Source organism: Ambystoma mexicanum, chromosome 9 (assembly GCF_040938575.1).
Source record: "Ambystoma mexicanum isolate Mex_15411 chromosome 9, UKY_AmexF1_1, whole genome shotgun sequence".
In the NCBI taxonomy this organism is placed as follows: Eukaryota; Metazoa; Chordata; class Amphibia; order Caudata; family Ambystomatidae; genus Ambystoma; species Ambystoma mexicanum.
This window is the reverse complement of record NC_090931.1, coordinates 457,332,070-457,353,867: the sequence shown is the minus strand read 5'-3', so window position 1 is coordinate 457,353,867 and position 21,798 is coordinate 457,332,070. Positions and strand designations below refer to the sequence as shown.

General features: G+C 46.6%; 1 protein-coding gene across 4 annotated transcripts in view; it reads left to right on the top strand.

Moving 5' to 3' along the window:
- The window catches only part of CUX1 (cut like homeobox 1), a 2,307,153-nt gene that overhangs the window by 1,637,595 nt on the left and 647,760 nt on the right, over window positions 1-21,798 (top strand). For 3 of the 4 annotated variants that reach the window (XM_069614986.1, XM_069614987.1, XM_069614988.1), the window contains one exon: window positions 13,785-14,049. The exons of the other annotated variant lie outside the window; for it this stretch is intronic. In XM_069614986.1, the coding sequence (XP_069471087.1) occupies window positions 13,785-14,049 (265 nt within the window). The remainder of the gene's footprint in view (window positions 1-13,784; window positions 14,050-21,798) is intronic. 4 annotated transcript variants of the gene reach the window in all.

Here is a 21,798-nt window from a genome sequence, read left to right as displayed (position 1 = left end):
GCCGCTCGGGCAGTTGCCTCTTTGCCCTCAGGTAACGCCGCAGCCGCTCCTACTCAGTCATGAGGCCATGTACCATGGTTCGCCGGTTGGGGGAAGGCTGGCGCAGCATCTTGTAGAGTGGCGTGCCATTACTTCAGATGTGTGGGTTCTGGAGATCATAACCCACGGCTACTGTCTTCCCTTTCGGCACAGGCCTCGCGACAATCCACCGGGGAACCTCTCTTTGAAGTGTCCGGATCCGCTCCTTGCGCAGGAAATTCAAGCCCTGCTGGAGAAAGGCGCCATAGAACTGGTGCCTGTAGCGGAGAGGAACAAGGGATGGTATTCCCCTTATTTTTTGATTTCGAAGAAAGACGGGGGATTGAGACCCATCATGGACTTGCGCGGTTTGAACAAACTCCTCAGGAAGGACAAGTTCAAGATGGTTACTCTCTCTCAAGTCCTCCAGGCCCTTCAGCTTCAGGACTGGTTGGTGTCACTCGACCTCAAGGATGCTTACTTCCATGTGCCGATCCATCCCAAGCACAAGAAGTACCTGAGGTTCGCGGTTGGCGACTCGCACTTTCAGTTTCGGGTCCTGCCGTTCGGTTTGACCTCCGCCCCGAGGGTTTTCACCAAGCTCATGGTGGTGGTGGCAGCGCATCTCAGGCAAGGGGGGATTCACGTCTACCCCTACCTGGACGATTGGTTGATCAGGGGGAGCTCTCCCGAGCAAGTCCTGGATCATCTGTCCGTCGCCTGCCACTCCCTTCACAGGCTGGGCTTCTCCCTCAATTTAAAGAAGTCCCATTTGACGCCAACACAGAGGCTCCAGTACATCGGAGCAGTGCTCGACACTTCCCTGGGGCAGTGTTTTCCTCCCCAGGTGAGGGCTCTTCACATTCAGCAGATGGTGCACAAGTTTCAGCATGCCCAGACGCTCCCGGCGTTCGAGTTCTTGAGGTTGCTCGGCCTCATGGCATCCTGCATTCTTCTGGTGCCAGAGGCTCGCCTGCGGATGAGATCTTTGCAGTGGGCACTCAAGACGCAATGGTCGCAGTCCTCCGGCAGGATGTCGGACCCGGTTCAGGTGCCGCCCTCGGTCGCCCGGGACCTTCTGTGGTGGGCCGTCGAAGGCAACTTGATGAAGGGGGCTCCATTTTGGCTACCCTGGCCGGAGGTGACGATCGTGACGGATGCATCCCTCACGGGATGGGGAGCTCATGCCAACAGGCTGACAGTCAGCGGTCGTTGGTCTCCGTCGGAGTCCAGACTCCATATCAATCTGTTGGAGCTGAGGGCCGTCAGGCTAGCCCTGAAGGCTTTTCTGCCGACTGTGCGAGGAAAGGCTGTCCTGATCATGACGGACAACACTGTGGCCATGCACTACCTCAACAAAAAGGGGGGGGCAGGGTCACTTCCTCTGTGCAGGGAGGCGATGCAGCTCGAGTTCTGGGCCATCCGGCAGGAAGTTTCGATCTCGGCAGTTCATCTGGCCGGAGACGAAAACGTGACGGCGGACGCTCTGAGCAGGCAGAGCGCGATCTCTCACGAGTGGGAGTTGGCTCAGGAGATTCTCCTGGAGATCTTCGCCCTTTGGGGGACCCCTCAAGTGGATCTCTTCGCCTCCAGTGTCAACCGGAAGTGCGAGAGGTTTTGCTCGCGGGAATTTCCTCCGAAAGGAGCCTTAGGCGACGCGTTTGTGGTGGAGTGGTCATTCCCGCTGCTGTACGCGTTTCCTCCAGTCCCCGTCATCCCGCAAGTGCTGCGGAGGTTATGGAAGTTCGGTTCCCGGATGATCCTCATTGCTCCGGCGTGGGCTCGGAGGACGTGGTACCCGGACCTTCTCGACTTGTCCATCTGCCCTCCACGTCGTCTTCCCTACCGAGACGATCTGCTCTCACGGGAGGGGGGTCAGGTTCTCCATCCAGAGGTCGGATCCCTCAACCTTCACGCTTGGCTTCTGAAAGGTTGAGGTATAAGGATTGGGACCTCCCTGAAGACGTGATGGAGGTGTTGCTTTCGGCCCGAAGGCCCGCAACTAAGTCTCTGTACCGTTGCCGTTGGCGTAAGTTCTGCGACTGGTGCAGAGTTCAGAATGTGGATCCTTTTGCATGTGACATCCCCATGGTTCTGTCCTTTTTGCTTTCTTTGGCCCACAGGGGCTTGCAAGTGGGTACCATTAAAGGTTACCTGGCGGCGCTGTCCATCTTTAAGCGCTCATCTGAAGAATGTTCTTACTTTAAAATCCCTTTAATTTCACAGTTTCTGAAAGGGCTCACTAATGTGTTCCCTCCGTCGCCTTTCCTGGTGCCCGGTTGGGATTTAAACCTTGTTCTTAGGTTTCTTATGGGTGCTCCGTTTGAGCCTTTACATTCTTGCCCTTTGAGGCTGTTGACTTTGAAAACTGTGTTTTTAGTTGCGGTTACTTCCGCTCGCAGAGTGAGTGAGTTACAGGCACTTTCTGTTAAGCCACCCTTCACTGTATTTCACAAGGACAGGGTTGTCCTTCGAGTTCGTCCTTCTTTTCTTCCAAAGGTAGTGACGGAATTTCATTTGGCCCAGAAGATTGTTCTTCCGGCATTCTATCCTCCTCCGCATCCTGGTAAGGAAGAGGAGAGGCTCCATAGGCTTGATCCTAGGAGAGCTTTGAGCTTTTATGTTTCTTGCATGTCCCGGGTCAGAGTGGACGATCAACTCTTTATTGGTTACGCTGGTAAGCGCTTGGGGCAAGCTGTGACGAAACAGACTTTGTCACGCTGGATTATTTTGGCCATCTCGGAGTGTTACCGCTTGGCGGGTAAGGACCCACCGGCTGGCTTGCGGGCCCATTCTACCAGGGGCGTGGCTGCATCTACTGCCCTGCAGAGGGGTGTTCCTATTCGCAACATCTGTGATGCTGCCACCTGGGCTTCAGTACATACATTTGTACGGCATTATTCCCTCGATTCCATCAGAGGGCAGGATCTGGCCTTTGGCAAGGCGGTCCTTTGCTCTGCTATTTGATTGGCTATTCTAAATTTTGTTTCTAAATTCTTTCCCTCCTCCTTGATTTGGTACTGCTTTGGGAGTCTGTCATAGATATGGAATACGCCGGAGGACCCAATCCCCTCGAAGAACAAGTTACTTTCTTACCTGGTAACGTTCTTTCGATGGGATGGTCCGACAACGTATTCCATATCGCTCCCACCCTGCCTTCCCCGCTGCAGAATTTCTGTTGCGATTGCAGCTTACGTTCCGCAAGGCTTTGTGTCGGACTGGCAGTTGACTAATGTCACACGTTCTGGGGGAAAAAACTACAACTGAGGCTACTGGCGTCGTGCGTCCTACTTATCACATCGGATGACGTCGGACGTCGGAGGAGGTCCTCGACGGCGGCGCATCGACGTCATCGACGCAGGACGCAGACGCCGAAAAAATTTCCGAAGCAGCACAGCTGTGGTGATTACATGTCATAGATATGGAATACGTCGTCGGACCATCCCATCGAAAGAACGTTACCAGGTAAGAAAGTAACTTGTTCTACTATGATGAGTAAATATTAATTTCTGATGGATGTTCCTCCCACAGATTCCTCATCTTTGATATATTTCGATATACTGCTTGCAGCTTTGTTTTACTTTCATTTACAAATTGTATTTGTCCTTTAAACCAATCACTGTCCTCTGGGTCAAACTAAGACCAACATACAGATTCCACAGATAGCTACCCACCTTTTACACAACTAGGCAGTGGGAAAAGCCCAAGCAGGCCCAGTCGGTGCATGCTAAGATTTCGTTGAAGATAGAGCTGGTGGCAGCTGCTCTTACGACGGCTAAGGGGGCTCACCCTGTGAAGGCAGCCACCGCAGCACAGAAAGAATCCTTACCCCATAGGCGCAACTCCGCTGCAGTGACTTTGGCAAAGTTTGCTGGCACACCAGAAGGGGGGAAAACCGGCTCGGGCCCCAGTTAAAGCCCCACAGGGGCAAAAAAGGGGATGGACGAGGAGGCCCCGAAACAGCCTTACCATGCCATGGCACAAGCCATGGAGGTCTGGTCCACAGACAACGAGGAGTCCTTGCACACGGTCCACAAGGACGTGAAAGAGGACAACGGAGGCAACAGCGACGATAGAGACAACAGCACAGGATCTATTTTTCCGATCCTCCCGGCTCAGCCAAGGGATGTGTCCCTCGATATTCTGTCGACCCTGCACACCTTGGTGTCGGAGATTCAGAAGAGGATGCCACCGGGCCCGGTTCCTCTGGTCCCCCAGATCTCCGTTCAACCTCCAACTAAGAAGAGGAAGCATCATCCGACGCCTCCATTACATCCTCCATATCCATGTTGGGCCCCCAGGAAGCCTAGAGAGGCTGTTCACAGGCCTATGGTAGCTGAGGACGTCGTCGCTGTCGCCCGCAGGCCGGGACATCAGTGGGGGGCCGGCTGACAAGCTTCATCAGCGAGTGGAGAAAGATCACCTCCGACAGACAGGTGCTGGACCCTCTCATCCAGGGACACGCCCTGGAGTTCCAGCGCAGGTGTCCGCAGATCACTCCATTTACCCGTCAGGAGCAGCACATTCCTCAGCTCCTGGAAGAGGTACAGGCGATACCGCGGAAAGGGGCAATAGAGCTAGTTCCCTAACAGCTCCAGTGCTCTTGAGTCTATTCCAGATATTTCAGGTCAGAAAGAAGACAGGGGGCGGGGGACACTTCCTAGACCTGCAATGTCTCAACAAATATGTAAAGTCCAAACGTTCAGGGTGGTCACATTGCTGCACATGCTCAGCCAACTGGAGGACGGAGACTTATTGAGGTTGCTGGACCTGGAGGATGCCTATTTCAACGTCCCCGTTCTCAAGTTGCATCAAAAGTGTCTGCATTTTGTAGTGCAGGGCCAGCACTACCAGTTCAAGGCCCTACATTTCGTATTGATGTCGGCCCCCGGAGTGTTCACAAAGTGCCTGGCACCGGTGGCGGCCCATCTACATCTAAAAACAAAGAGGTGATGGCTGGAAAGTTTAGAATTAATCTTAACCTCTGGCATTGCTCTGGCCAACCCTCCAGATGATCGTTCTTTGCCTGCCAAGCCATTACAGAAGGGGAAAGTCCATATGTAAATCAGGCTTGGTCCCACCCCAAAAGGGGGGGCTGTCCAGCCCACACTGCTAGGTCACATCCTTTCTGCACAAGAACACAAGCATCTCCAAACATGTTTCGGCCTTGTTGGGCCTCATCAGTGAGGAGTACTGTGGGTCTCTAGGCCCAGCAGGCCTGGGACCCATGTCTGGGAGACTGTCAGACACACTGAGGCTACTGTCCATCAACAATCCAAAGTCCTGCTTGACACCATTGCAGAACGCGCTGTTCCTAGGAGCCAGGCTCAATATGGTGTCCTGCCTGGCGTCACCCTTGGAGGAGAGGGTAGCGGCCATTCAAGGGAAGGTGCAGCGGCTGTTGTCGGTGAAAACCACCACGGTGTGAGCTATCAGGTCGTTGCTCGGCATGATGTCCTGCATCTACCTCATCTAGCTTTGTGGGTTACAGATGCAACCTCTTCAGTAGTTCCTGGACGCTCGATGGATATAGGTGTCCGGAAGCTTCGCAGACAAGATCCCGCCCGACAAGAAGTTCTGTCGGGCGTCCGGTCCAACATCGCCCGTGACACAGGGTTTCAAAACTCATCCATACCCGGAGACGGTCACCACAGACTCTTCCCTGGAAGGCTGGGGATCCCACACTGGACATGCGCACGTCAGAGGCCTCTGGCTGCCGGACGAGAAGGATCTCCATATCAACATCCTGGAGCAACGGGCAGTGTTATGGGCCCTAGAGTCGTTCCTTACGTCTCTGAAGGGCAAGGTGTTGAGGATCTTCACGGACAACACCACCACAATGTTCTAAATCAGGAAACGGGGGGACACTCTATCACCAGCGCTGGGCCGTCGTACAAGAGATGTTTCTCGTTCCTCTTCACCTAGCAGGAGTCAAGAACACGATTGCAGACTCCCTCAGCAGGGAGTTGCACTCCTGCCACGAGTGGGAAACTTTGGCAGGACCAGGTGGACGCATCTTGGTCAAGCTAGAATGGCCCCTAATCGATCTGTTTTCGATGACGGCGAACTCCAAATGCCAGAAGTTTACCTTTAACATCCGAGAAGCATGGTGGATGCATTCTCCTTCCTGTGGGAAGGCCTGTTCCTTTACGCGTTTCCTCTCCTGCTACGTGTCATCAACACACTCAAACAGTGCCAATGCAGGATGATGCTCATCGCCCTGTTGTGGCCGAGGCAGATGTGGTATCTGGACCTTCTCAGTTTGTCGGCTTCGCACCCGCTCAAGCTGCCAGTAGTTCCGGATCTTCTCACCAGAGCAGGAGGCGCAATCCTGCATCACGACTCCGGATCAATGAACCTGAGGGCTTGGCTCCTGCAGCCCTAGAGTTTGGTAGATAACAGTTGCCTGCGGACTGCAGAGAGATCCAAGGCCAGGGCGCAGTCGACTTTGAATTGCTGCGGTCACAAGGTTTTGCTACGTTCTTCCGATTGCAGAAGATTAACCCGCTGAGGGTCACAGCCCTGCAAATTCGTCCATACTTGCTCTTCTTGGCCAATGCCGGCCTGGCACACACGTCTATCAATGTGCATCTGGCGGCTATTTCCCGCTACACCAGGTCTGCAGGAAGATCTTCACTGTGGTTTCATCGACTCATCATGGAGTTCCGCAAAGGTTTTTTTTTTTCGAACTTTCCCACCAGTGACGGCTCCTGCCCCTGCGTGGCAACTCAACATGGCTCTGACGAGGCTCATGGGGCCTCCTTCGATCCGATGCATCGGGCCACTCTCAAGTTCCTCTCGTGGAAAATGGCTTTCCTTGTTGCCAACACCTCTGCCAGGAGGGTGGGCGAGATGCAGGCCCTATCCTGCAAGCAACCATACCTGACTTTCCACAAATCGAGGGTGGTGCTGCAGACGCACCCATATTTCATGCCGACGGTTCTGTCGGAATTACACCTCAACAAGCCTTTGGTGTTACCTGTTTTTTTCCCGAAACCTTTGTCACCGGCTGAAAGGCCCTTGTACTCGCTTGACGTTGCTCGTGCCTTGAAGTTCTAAGTGACGCGCACGAAAGCTTTTTGGAAGACTTCACAACTCTTCGTGAACTTTGTCCTATGAACCATGGGTAGGCCTTGTCCAAGGCTTCCATTTCAAGGTGGCTGCATCGTGCATTATAATCGGTTGGCGAACCGACCGCTTCCCGGCCGACTGAGAGCCCACTCCACCAGAGCGATTGCTGCAACAATGGCATTCCTGTCTGATGTGCCCCTCTCATACAGGTCTGCAATTTCATTAATCATGGCGTTGGCCTCATGAATTCTATCCACAAACTTGGGGATCCTCTCCCCGCAGTACAATTTGTGGGTGGGCTTGTAGCATTCCTTTTGGACATATTGAAAAGCCGCTATTTCACACTGTGTGCTATATATGCAAATAAAAGTGCGTAGTGCCAAAAGTGCCATATACGTAACAAAAAAGTACTTGGGCTAATACAAGTGCAAATAAAACAGTACCAGATAGACTCCTATACATGCAACTAGTAAAGTGCTTTTAAAGTGCAGCATCCTCTCTAAAACTTGTGGGGGGGAGGAACTTGAGACCTTAAACAGGTTACCAGCCTTGTATGTACAAATTTGCGTTTAGTGTTGGGCAATGGATATAACAACCACTGTCCACATAACAAAAATTGTAAAATGCATACAAATATCAAGATAATAAAATATTAAAATGTGCACTGCAAAAGACAAGATATAAATGCAGCCTTACGATTGAATTACTAAAAACTGCTAAAGGTTCACTAAGCTTGTAAGTTCCCAATCCATCTATATGAGGCTTCAAGGAAATAACTAAATAAATTAGCAAGGTTCAGTAACGCACCCAAATAATGGGGGCTTAAGAGGCTTGAGACGCAGGACTACGCAATAGCGGATTCCTTCCTGTGCAACCTATGTAGATCAGTGTGAGGCAAGCTGACAGTTTAAGGGGCCGCCATACCCTGTAGCTCTATGTGTAGGTCTCTGTTCGCCTCTAGTTACCACTGTCCAGTTGGTGCCACCAGAAGGAAGCTTGGGGATCCAGGAAATCAGCTATAGCTACATCGCTTGCCTGCTCCTGCTGGTATCCACAGCCCGTCCAATAATATATCCACAGTCTGTGGTCCCTCTCTATGGTGATTTGCACCTGACTAATAGAAGTTAGTTACAGCAAGGACGGAGAAGGTAATGAATAGTGGTAAGTGCCTTTTTAATACGAGTATGACAGTTGCCGAGCGCGGCCTCCAGAAAAGTTATTTGCTGGAAATTTGTACTTAAATATAATATCTCTGCGTTAGCGTTTTGACATAGTAACGTTCCCTGTGCCCAATGCTTATCGTGTCATGCGTAAGTGCTTTGATTAAATACCGAGAATGCTGCGTTGTTAATCTATGCTGAGTGAAACACACTGCTGTACAACTGAAAGCATCACCCCACCCGGAACTCGCTGTGGTGGATCAGAGAGGGAAAAGAAGAAACAAGTCCTCCACCCTGCAGTCCCGAAAACACCCTGCGGGATGACAACACCTGCGCCCTTTTCCCCTGCGGGCTTCACCCTTGCAGGGGTTAGATGGTGTTTTAATGTCCTGAAAAGTGGACAGGGCTTAACTCTGGTGTTCTCCAGCAGCACCAAAAGCGCAGAGCATCTGAACACAGCTGATGGCAGGGATCTTTGGACACCAACACCTGTACCCTTTCCCCCCATGAATTCAAAGATATAAAAAGTCCTGGCAGAGGAGTACACCAGACAAATTGCAAACCTACAAGGCGTGCCGAGCTGAAACAGTGTTTCTTAAACAAAAAAGGAGCTTATGTTAACACAACAAACTTTTGTTAAAGAAGAATTTACAAGGTTGAACGGTTTTCATGTTACACAAGAGTTATGGGCCAAGGAAAGAATACATAATTGTTAGACCCAGAGACATTTGTGATACCAGTAAGGAATCCAGGGGAAGGGAATCACCCTCTGGAACTAAGGTCTGTTTCATTTTTGGAGAACATTTACATTGGAGGTATTCTATTTTTATTTCAGAATACTTTTGGCTAATACCAGGTTAAAGACATTTCCCTTCTCACTTTCCTATTTTGTTTTAGTGTGAAGGTCGGATAGAATCTTTGGGCAAAAGGACAGATTTTGGTGAGAAGGAAAAGAGTGGGCAGTCGGGAGTGCTCAGGGGCAGCATGCGGGAAGGTTTGGCGTTCTTAGCTAAGTTGTTATTTTTGTGCTCAATTATGAGCTGGAGCGTAGCAATTGTGTCTGCATATGCTTTCTGACTATTAGCGCACCAGGCAGCATCTTTCACGCAGGCGTCCGATGGTGGTGCTGGGGTCTCAAGTTCCATGAGGACATTGAAAAGCTCTTTGGTTTTGGAGTTGGCATTGAGAATACCGTTATCATAGGTTTCCTTTTTTGCTTTGAGGATAGCAGCTTTGTAAGTGGAGGCGGCTAAAGTGAATAGTGCCTTGTGGGTAGGATTAGGCGCCCCCGTCCAGGTTGATTCTGCTGCTCTTTTGGAGTTCAGAAGGATTTTTTGTTCAGGAGTAAACCATTTGTTGAGGTGGGCTAATGGTATTGCTTCAGAGTGTTTCATGGGGCAATGCTGTTCACAGCCGCCTCCATTGAATTGTTGTAAAGGTTGACTAGCTTATTTGCATCCAAGTCCTTGAAGTTAGAAAGAACTAGGATGTTCTGGAGCAGAGGTTGTAAGTTTTGGAGTGTGAGGTTTCTATTGTTTCTGGCTAGGACTTGGGGGGGGGGGGGGGGGGGGGCAATGAGTGGGTTGGGTGTTTTAGTTTAATTCCCCTTAATAGTAAAGGCGATGAAATGGTCAGACCAAGCGGTGGGTTCATTTTGGAGGATGGTAGTGGTGCAGTTGAGGTCTGCCTACCAATCCAATGTTCTTCCTTTGTTGTGTGTTGGTGTCTTGATGCAATGGTTGAAGCCAAGCTGGGAAATAGTTTTCCAGGGAGGCTGCATTGAATCTTTATATAATCGGCATTGAGTCTTGAATAAAATCCCTTGCTCCTGCTATAAAGTATGGAGGAAATGGGACTAGGAGTACATTAGTCATTACAGTAACTATTTTTTTCTCTTTGGATGCTCCCACTTTTAAGTTGACCCTTCTTGTAAATGTCAACAGATTTATTTCGGTCAAGTAGCATAAAATCAACACAAATGCAAACCTCATTCAATTGTTTTATCACGTACAACAAATCTATTAAAATTAACGTAGGACATACTATTTATTTTTATAAATATTTAAATCACAAACCATTAAAAAAAACCTTATAAAATGCTTAGTCGAAAACTGGGTAACCAAAGTAGATAAGATGGTATGTACAGCTGTGATGGTCATCCCAGAGATCTTATAACACGCCAGGCTTTTTAAAAAATATTGTCCCCATGCCCAGATGGTCATCCTGAGCATGGTAAAAACAGTAAACAGCCTGGTGAACTTGTCTATTGATCAGCAGCCATCTTCTTCTAACCTACTGATAAAGTGGGCAAACGTTTAGGAAATTAATGACATCCGCTCTAATTGATGGGCCATTTTTACTTTTGTCTAGGTTTCCCACCGCCTGTTCGTCTCAAAAGGATATCAATGCTTATTTGCCTAATCTGGTCTTTAGATACAAGGTTCTTGCTTCCTTATCGTCAATGACCAGTATATATTGCTCAATACCGTAGTATATTTTGTGGTCCAAGTACCTAGAGATCATACCAGTTGGATCCATCTTTGATAGTAACGTCATATAATGCCTCTTTGAAGTGCTGAGAAAGGTGTGTTTTAATTGCTGACACTGAAATATCCAAAGCCATGGCATCTATATTTGCTTAGTTTTGAGAGCATATCACAAACATAACGTTACCCAAGGAAGCGTTTGGGCACGGTGCTGGGAATGACATCATCTAAGGCTTCTTTGTATATTGACAGGTGTTTTCATGTTTTAAGTTTCGGCCAGTATAGGATGGATTATAGTTGTGCATTGTAGCGAACACCATTTAGTCCTAACTCCATACATAATGGGGAAGAGGAAGTACTCTTAGGAAATGACTACAATTTTTTCAAGGTGTTGATTTCCATAGAATCTAAACACAAAATATTAGTGGCTCCATATTTCAGATTAGATTACTTTGCCTTTAAGCACCTACAGAGGTAATTTTACTGATTTGCCGCCATTTTTTTTAAGAATATCTACGTACAGCGTTTCCATGTCTGGAGTAGGATAAAGAGGCCTTTTAATTATTTTTTTCCCCCCAAGATCCTCGCTCATCTAATCTTACTCCTAAATAGTTATAATAATCAACTCTTTCTTTGACAACATTGTTAAGATGTTAGGCTGGGCTGTTTTTCCCTTTCGGACCAGATCATGAACAGTTTTCACAAAAATTGATTTCCAAACCCATGTTCGTGCAGTTATTGGCAAACGCATGTACTGCACGTTCGATGCTGCTACGTATTTTGCTAACTAAGACTGCATTGTTGGCAAAAAAAGAGCATACCAATTTACCTAGCGCCCAAACAGGGACGTCAATCTCTAGATGATCTTAGTCTTTTAAAGTATATTTTGAAAAGAGTTGGCGCCAAGACGCATCCCTGTCTTACACCTCTATCTACAGTGGTCGGCTGTTAGTTCACCTCCTATAGCATAGCGAACTTGGGCAAAGTTGTAGGAATAGAGACTTTTAAATGCTGCAATTATCTCAGGTGGTACTCCTAGGTCTTCCATATGCTGCCATAGACGATCTCTAGGTATTGTTGAATTTTGTTTCTTTAAAAAAATGTTTTCATTTGTATAGGGCACAACAGCCCGTAGGCATCACATCACTGTTACAGAGGTAGGACGGTTTGCCTAGTTACAGGTGTGTACATAAAGCATGAAAAACTGACAATGGTACAAATGATAGCGAGCACAGGTTAGTCAAACAGCCAGGTTTTGAGAGCTTTGCGGAATGCAATGTTGGAGGGTTCGGCTCTAAGGGTGTGTGGCAGTGAGTTCCATTGCCTGGCAGCATTCAAATAGAATCTGGAACCACCTGCTTTTGCACATTTGACTCTGGGGACTACTGGTCGGTGGGAGTACAGTGTTCTGGTCGGTCTGGAGGAGCCTCCTTTGAATACTTTATGGGAGAGATAGGGACCGGCTGTGTGAGTGATGCTCTTGTGAGTGATAGCGAGAGTTTTAAATAGACCACATTCTTTGATGTGGAGCCAGTGGGCTTCCCGTCTTTCTGCGTAGATGTGTTCTCTTTTGGGGATGCTGAGGGCAGCTCTGGGTGCGTTGTTCTGGGTTATTTGTTGTTTTCAGGAGGATGACAACTTCAGGTTCCGTGACATCCTTGAAGGAGAAGTGGGGGATGTCCTGGGAGGTGGACTTCAGTGTGGCTGTGACTGAGTAGTGGGGATATATGGCTGAGTGGGGCCATGTGGATAGCCACAAACATTTAATATGTTGGATTCCTAAGGTGGTTGTACTTTTTATATTATAAATAGAGCCTGAACATTTGGTCTAAATGGCTAATTCCTGCTCTGAGCCCTGCTGCAAGATCGTTCAGTACATTGCTTTCATTCATCCAATCTTCAAGCCTCTTTAAGAGAATTTTACCAAAGATTTTTGCGCTAATATCGATCGGCGAAATAGGGTGTTAATTGAATGGGTCCCTTCGATTCTCCTTCTTAGGTATTGTTACTATTATAGCACCTCTCCAGGATGCTCTTTCAGGATTTTACTATTAAATAGTTTCAAAAGAAAGGGAGATCAAATGTTCTTTTGGAAAGAAAAGCTCTGCAGGAATGGAATCTATACTAGGTGTTTGATAACGTTTTTGGGAAGTCACAGCTGCTTCTATTTCTTTGAGAAATGTAAAGCCTGAACGGGTCCTTTGGCAAAAAGTGCTAGCAGTATCCGTACATTTATCTTTGCTGAAATTACTATAGATAGAACTGTAATGTGATATCCACTGTTCTTGGATAACTTGCGTGTCTAGAGATATATAATTATCATCAGAACATTGTGTTACTATTTTACAGAATGTTCTCTGTTCTTTATTTGTAATACATTCCCAAATAAAGATACTGAACTACAACAAGGTTTTTGGTATACCTTTTGGTCCCATGCAGAACCATATGACAGGCCATTTTGCAGGAAAGCATATAATCAGCTGTTGCTTCAGAGAGAAAGTAGGACTTGTTAGCATCACTCCCTGTGTGCACCCCAGCTTAGGAGTCCCATGTCACAATGCCTTTGAAGTGACATATGAGAGCATAGTTGTGATCCTGCTCATATCTGTATTGCCATACATTTCCTTTTATAGATAGGCTAAACTCTCCATGCTACAGGATTCTTTCGCTTCCTGCTGCATGGCCTCCCTTGCCACGCTCACTTAGAGCATACTAACTGCATGGCTCATGATGCTAACATGTTCTGCAATCATGTGTGTCTATTTAGTTGCATTTCTGAGGTTCTGCCAGACATGAGACGTTAACCCTGGCACACAGTCAATTTACCTTAAAGCTGAACCTTGGCACATAAACCTATATTTGTTTTTCTTAAGTTATACTTAAAATTTCTGGATCGGTTTGAAAGTAAAATGTCAAATGTTGTATTTGTTTAGAATATTACATGCAAAATGCATAATTTTAAGTTGGCTTTTTAACCGCCTGAAAAGAGTGTGTTTTTATCTATTTTAGAACTGTATTACTATACAAATCTTTTTTGTTTTGTTTTCAGCCTACATGAAACGGCGACACAGCTCTCTAAGTGACAGTCAACCCTGCGAACCTCCCTCAGTTGGCATTGACTACAGCCGGAGCTGTAGTCCCCAGCCTCAACATCAGCTAAAGAAACCTAGAGTTGTGTTGGCACCAGAGGAGAAAGAAGCTTTGAAACGAGCCTACCAGCAAAAGCCATACCCATCACCAAAAACCATTGAGGAACTTGCGGGCCAACTGAACTTGAAAACCAGTACAGTAATTAACTGGTTTCATAATTACAGGTACAGTTAAAGAAAAGTGGTTAAAGCGTCGTGCCTTGTGATGATATTTTTTCGATATTGATTTAAAGAGCTGTTCTAAATTATTTAGTCAGATAAATGACACAGGGGCTCGAAAGAAACCTTTTACAAGAACCCAAAATTAATACAGAACACTTAATTGTGTGTCTGTGTGAACCTATACGCAAGGCAAAGTACATGTCTGGTTTCTTTTGAGTCCCTGTATCATTAATCCAACCAAAATAAGCAAAGTAGCAAATGTCCAGAAAGTTATATAGTGGTTTCGTCGACCAGAATTTGTAAGTGGCCATTTAGTTCAACCCGTTAGGAAAGTTTAGCACACAAATATCCTAGAACCCTTTACCCTTTTTTAAAAAGCTAGCAAATAAAGCACATGGGATCATCCTAAGTCTGGCATGTGGTGCACAGAAAATCATGTGAAAATAAAGATGATACCGCACATGTTGACTTTTTGAATGTTTAAGGGGTTTCTGGATATTTTTCCTGTTGAAGATATGAGTTTTACAGACGTGGGTACTAGCAGAGCCATTGCAAGGATTTGGCGAGTCTGAAGAAAGGAGTCTGACACACTTTGGACATGTTGACTTTCTTTTTAATTAAATTATAAAAAAGAGGCCCATCTCTCCCTAATGCTAGAGGGGTTTCCCTGCCTTAATAGAGAAAGTAAAGGTGCTCGTCTGTCATCAGGAAGTCCAAAGTAAATGTCCTCAGTCCTAAACATAGCTCTACCTGACCCTGCCACTAATATAAACTAAAGTTGGCCAAAAGAATGTATCATCTCCTGGCCGTTTCCCCTCATGCCTTCTTAGCTGCGGCTTTCTCTCAGGGTTTTTATCTTGCTTCCTTATATTGTCAATAAACAAAATGGCAGGTGTGGGCTAGATTTGCTCACTGTTGGGCTGTGGCTATGATAGACTGCTGATAACCTTAATATTTTGCATTGCTTTCACCAAGCTAAATTGAGCGCTCTACAATTGAAGCAGACTCCTTGAGGATATTTGCAATTTGGTTCTCTGATACTTTTGCATGGGAAGCTCGGCAATCTGTGGGAAACAAACAGCCTTCATATAGCCCAACACAGCACATAGCGTGCATGGCAAGTGTGGGTTAAGTGTGCTCACTGTTTGGACTGGAGGACAGAGGTGAGTGGTGTTGAAAAACCTTTCCTCGCTATTGAATGTACTTTTTGAGAAGTGCAACAAGGGGAAAAAAGGAGTGTAACTACCTTAGCAGATATGGACAGTCAAGAACATTGCCTCTTCTGCCATCACCGGCTATTGAGCATGTTGCTGTAAGAGACCCAAAAATTGACTTGAAATCCACTGAGCACCTCACAAAAAATACTACTTTTTTAAAACCGACCCAAATATTAAACTGGAAACCTACACAGCCTCATACCAGATGTGACTTATCTGAAGAAAATGTTAATTAATTGAGAACCTTCGGAAGTTAATATAAGTATAATTGAAGATGGTATGAATAACATTTTAATTGATACTCCTCCGATATTTAAAGAGATAGATACATCATATTCTGAGAGTGAAGACTCAGGTATTGAAGTGGAAAACATGCAAAGGAAAACCCTTACAAGTTTATTAAAGGCAATCTAAAAATAGTGACCAAAATGCCACTGCGATTATAGCAGTAAATAATGTATTAACAGAATGTCTGCAATTTTTTCATATAACTAGACACAATGGGCAAACTTGAAAAACTACAAAATAAAATTGATAATTTTGAACCTATGATTTTACCCAAGAATTGATGATTAAGTTAAATCAAAAATAGGAAGAGCAGACCTATAGTAAAATATCTTCTATTAATAAATTGCAGTGTGATGTACAAGAATTGCCGAAGGAAGGGGTGGGGGGAGAGTACTCCAGTTAAAATGCCCCTGGCTCCGAACATTTTTGAGAATTCTACTATAATAGATACGACATCTACTGGATATAAACCTTCTACGACCCTGAACGTTTTACCGGCTATTGAAATGGTAGATACTCTGAACGAACCAGAAACAGTCTTTTTTAAGCATCAAAAACATAATGAGAATACTAAACACTTAAACAATACTATAATAAATAGAAGTTCGTAAAAAAGAATTAAGAAATTTGACTATACCGAAGGAGGCTGATGTCCTATTTAAAGGAAAAGGTGGTGGTTGATAATAGCCCAAGTACTAATGAGTCGAGTGGACTGAATAATAAAGAGGACATTCAACAAGTCCAAAATATGGGTGAAAAATTGCAAGTTGACTTAGTGTTGTTTTTGAAAAGTCATTATGAACACCATAAATATTTTTTTTATTTGTTCTGTGAAAAAAATGCATATGGAAAACATTTCTACATTTAAAAAGGGATCTGAAGAAGCTAATGCGATCACTAACGCTGTGTAAATGATTGGGATTGAGGCTGGCGTTTCTGGCCACATTGCTGGGATCGATGTTAGTCACAAAAATAATCATGAACAGATTTCTGTAGCTCAACCCATCTACCGAAATTATGAGAAATGTGGTTTTTGAGCATATGCGTTATGATACATATAATAATCCACATCAGACCTTTAATATAAAAACAAATGGGCAATAGGTAACGAGCAATAGAAAGGGAAAAATAAATTGAGAGGGGTACGTTCTAAAGATATAGAAGAAGAAAGATTGAATTGGGATAAAACGGCATTTGATCATGAGGCGAACAAACAAGGGGTGCAAAAATTAAAGGGCCCCCAAAAAAGAATGAGTTTGTTAAGGTTAGAATATGTGGGGAAAATGCCCAGGGATATCCCAATGAATCGTGGAAACATCCTTGCATTATTTGCTGAAATACCGGCCCTTTAGAGATATTACTACACAGGATCTACAATGGGCAGAGTTTATAAATGAAGACGGAGTTGATATTGTTACTATTGAGATTGTTTCACAAATAGTATTTGTTTAATCTTGAGTGAAGTCTCTAGATTAAAGCAATACAATGTCTTTGTTTCGAGTGTTGAATATGAACGTATGATCATGGAGAAAACTGGAAAAATGTATTATTCCAAGATGTTGAGTCCTTGGAATGAGCAAATAACAATTTCCTTAAGTTAAAATCAAGGAAATTATCGCCATATTAAATTGACTACATTTCCTCCTCTGAATAATGGAAAGGAAACTGATTGGCCGTGGATGGCTACATCCCTTAATAGCGATAGACCGAGGACGAGACTTTGATTTGAATTAAAGAGCAGTGTAAATCTAATTAGCTGCAACTCGAGAGGAAATTCAAATGTATTTAATAACTCTGAATTAGGCAATTGTCTTAGGAAGTATGTTATTTTGATTCAGGAGACCTGGCTTATGGATTGCCCTCTAGTCAATGGCTATAATGTAACTTATCAACCAGCTGTTATTGGGAATAACGGTAGACCATAACGGGATCTTATGATACTTAATAAATCTAATCTCTCCAGTAAGGAAATAGTGCAGGGTAATATTTAAAGACAGGCACTTTATAATATAATTGAATTAATAGATGAAAATAAAAAAATGAACTGTATCATTGTAAATGTATATTGGCATGTCGGTATAAGTGACTTCATATTTTTGGGCAGCATTTGGAAAATGTTATGAATACATGGGTCACGATCAGTAGAGAGAGCTATATAATTATAGCATGAGATTTTAATGTAGCTTGTGTAGATTTGACAGCCACTTCAGAGGATGAGCTGCTGAAAATATGACTGGAAATTGGTATCAAGTAGAGCTGTTAAATACCTTGGGTTTAAAAATGTTGAATGAAACATCAAATGAGGATATTCCATTAGAAAACACATGGAAAGATTGTGATAAGGACACATTGATTTTATATATATATTTCTGATGTTTGTTAATCTGTTTAGAATCACATGCTGTGCATAGGTCCGACATCCAGTGGTCACTGCGGAGTATTGCATTTTGTTTTTCGTAGTCGAAAAGGGACGTCGACAAGGCGGGTCTGAAATACTATCCCTATAGTGACGTGCGTTGTACCCACAATCCCTCACGCGTCGAGGTCCCTCAGATTGTTTTTTCCGCCCAGCTACTGGTCGCCTTTACGCGGAGCTCCTCGAGAGAGATTGCAGATTCCATCTCCTCGATCTTTGGTCGTTTTCCTATTTAATATATAACATATCGATCCCTCCCTTGACGCAGTTGTGAAGCTGTCTCCGCCGAGCAAGATCTTCGATGGAGGGGACGAGCGGAGGAGATCCTTCCGCGTTGCCGAACACGTGGCCTGGCCTCGCAGGCCAAATACAGTAGGGAGAGTGGGGTCGTGGGACATCTCTGGTTCTTTTCTGAGAATGCCTTTCCTTTTCCCCTTCCTTTCCCTTGGGGTCGTTATCACGATTTATTGCCTCGGCTATGGAGAGGACACCCTTTAGGTTTTACCCACTTTGCAAGGGCAAGTTTACTTGGAAGGACAAGCATTCACGGTGTAACCGCTGCTTGCCCCTCGATCAAAAAGAGGAGGGTTGCACGGCTTGTCGGCTTCTGAAGCCAAAGACTCTAAAAGACCGTAGGGTCAAGAGGTGGGCGGCCTACGCTATGTCGAAGGCCGATTCTTCACCCGCCGCTGCTACCACTGACAGTGACGAGGAACGTGATAACACGACCTCCGCTACTGAAGTCGTACACCCCTCTAAAGAGCGCTCACGCTCTTCGTCGTCTGTCCCCGGCCCCAACGGGCTCGGCTCACGCCCTGCTTATGGGGATGAACACCCCGGCGACACTGACGCACACGATACCACACATAAGCACACAACCCATAGCTCTTCTTCGTCAAAGACGAAGAAAGCATCAGCGCCCAAGGAGACGCAGGTTCCACCGGCGGCCTCCTCGGACCGTTCAGGTTCGAAGCCCCTCTCGCAGCCGCGACCAGCGACTCGGCTTTCGGCAAATAAGGGCGCCGCCCCCAAACCATCGGCTGGCGCACACCAGCAGAGAGCGCACGCCGCCGTAGAACGATCGACACCCGTAACGTCGAAACCACAACCCTCCGCTGACAAACGAGTCGCAGAGAGCTTGTCGAGGATCATTGTAGCCGACGCCCAGAAGCGTACGCCGAAGGTCGAAAGACACGCCGAAAAAGCCCGAAGAAAGACAGGGACTACCCCCTTCAGTCGGGGGGACCCCCAGCACACCAGAAGGCTTTTCGGAAGGCGACGGGACACTTTCCTCGACGTTATGGGAGAGGTCGAGCCGTTTTCAGCTAGATGACACTAATTTTCCCCCGCTAGACCGCTCAGGGGTACCCCATGAAACCATGGAAAGGCTCCATCTCTGCATGGAGAGGTTTATGAAGACCCAGAACCCTCCCACTCCCAAGAGAACAAGAGAAGGGCCTCAGGAGGACCCCAGGGCCAAATATCCGAGACTAGTCAATCCCCAGCAGGACACAGCCTCAGACTTCCATAATGTGTATGACCTCACTGGTGAGGAACAATACTTGGAGGAGGAGGATGAATTTGTGGACGATGAAGAGGGACAGAACCAGGAGGAAGGTCTGGAAGACAGCCCAGACATGGTAGGAGAAGGCTTCGGAGAAAATCCAGAAGAAGGACCTTCTCATCCCTGGCAATCCCCATCAGTATATTCGGACACTGATGTCCTGAACCTAAATCCTCCTGACAATTCACCTGTTAGAAACACGTCTCCCATTGACGATCAGCCCACATTCAATGCCCTGTTGCGCAGAGCAGCAGCACATTTCGAACTGGACACTGGGGAGATCTCTCCTGAAATAGACTTTGTGGAAAGAGTAATTAAGGAGAAACCCCCAGTCAGCCAGACCATTCCCCTCCTCGCTTCAGTGAAGAGAAGAATCATCCCTTTGCTATCCACACCCGCACTAATCAGAGGAGTTAATCCAAGAATTGAAAAACTTTTCACTCCTTCACCCTCAGACCCGCTGTACATCAGGGGACATTCCATTCCGGATTCCCTTGTAGTAACTAATACAAGGAAGAGGGCAGGGGTGCCGCTGTCCACCAGCGAGGCACCACCTGACAAGGAGGGCAAGAGGTTATATGCCCTTGCAAAGAGAGTCACATCCTCGGCTGCCTTTTCGGCAAGAATTGCGAACAACAATTCTTTGCTAGCTAGCTACGCGGACGCGCAGTGGGCCAAACTGCGCAAAGACGCCAAAGAAGCGCCGGAACCACTACGTACACGCCTGCTATCAACTATTGGCGAAGGAACCCAGGTCAACCAGAGTATTGTAAAGAACTCTCTGGATGCTGCAGAGACAGCGGGACGTTCCCTGGTTCAGGGAATACTCCTAAAACGCCATGTATGGCTGCGCAACTCAGGGTTAAAACCGGAGACACAGGCGTCTTTAATAAATAAACCTGTTGAAGACTCAAACCTCTTCGGGAAAGCGGTGGATGAGGCTCTGGAGATGGCTAAAAAAGAGTTTGATATTATCAAAACTCTTGACCAGATCTCTAAGCCCACTACCAGACGCGGCTATGGCAACAAACGCTTTTTTCGTGGCTAACGCCAACAGCAGCAACAGTACCCTGCCACCAATTACCAGACCAATAGTGGGCAGTACAGCCAAAGAGGCCAGCGCCGGGGCAAAGGGAGAGGTCGGGTTCCACCCCCAGAGGCTCCCAAGCCCCCAACAACACCAAGTGACGTGAAGATTCGCGTCCCCTCCCATGCAACACCGGTCGGGGGCCGGATAACATCCTTTCTTCCAGCATGGGAGGGAATAACGTCAGACCGCTGGGTACTTTCCACCGTAGCCAACGGATACTGCATCGAATTCAACAGTTCCCCAACATACAGACCCCCGAGGGGACGACGCATGACACCGGAACACCTTGCCATCCTTCTCCAAGAAGTACAACAACTGCTGGAAAAAGGAGCCATAGAGGTCGTGCCTCTATCTCAGGTAACGGAAGGTATTTATTCAGTGTACTTCCTTGTACCCAAAAAGGATCTAACCATGCGCCCTGTATTAGATCTGCGCCCAGCGAACAAGTTTATCAAACCCCAAAGGTTTCGTATGGTGACCTTACGGGAAGTGATCCCACTGCTATCACAGGGAGATTACATGACAACATTGGACATGAAAGATGCATACTTTCATATTTTAATGTTGCCAGCGCACAGAAGATACCTCCGGTTCATGATAGAGAGCAAACACTACCAGTTCAGAGTGCTACCCTTCGGCATAGCATCAGCACCAAGGGTATTCACGAAGGTACTGGCAGTGGCAGCGGCCCACCTGCGCAGGTTGTCCATCCCAGTTTACCCTTACCTCGACGACTGGCTCATAACAGGGGATTCTTACGAAACATGCTTCTCCAATACCCAAAAGACTGTAGACCTTTTGTTCCAGTTGGGCTTCTCCATCAACGAAAAGAAGTCCAGCCTAGACCCCAGCCAAGTCAAACAATTCCTAGGGGCTCTAATTCAAACAAAGGACGGCCTCGTCTTCCCCTCCAACGAGAGGGTCCAAAACATGCTGTTTCAGATCCCTCAATATGTGACGGGTTGAGAGGTGACGGTACGCAAAGCAGTGCGCTTGCTAGGCATGATGGCGTCGTGTATTTATTTGGTACCTCACGCGTGCCTGCGCCCTATGCAAGAGTGGCTCAACAGCCAGTGGTGTCAGGCCAGCGGACTATGGGACGATCTAGTGGTGGTCTCGCAGGCCTTGGTTCTCTCGCTACGGTGGTGGACAAAGGAAAACCTGGAAAGAGGGAAAC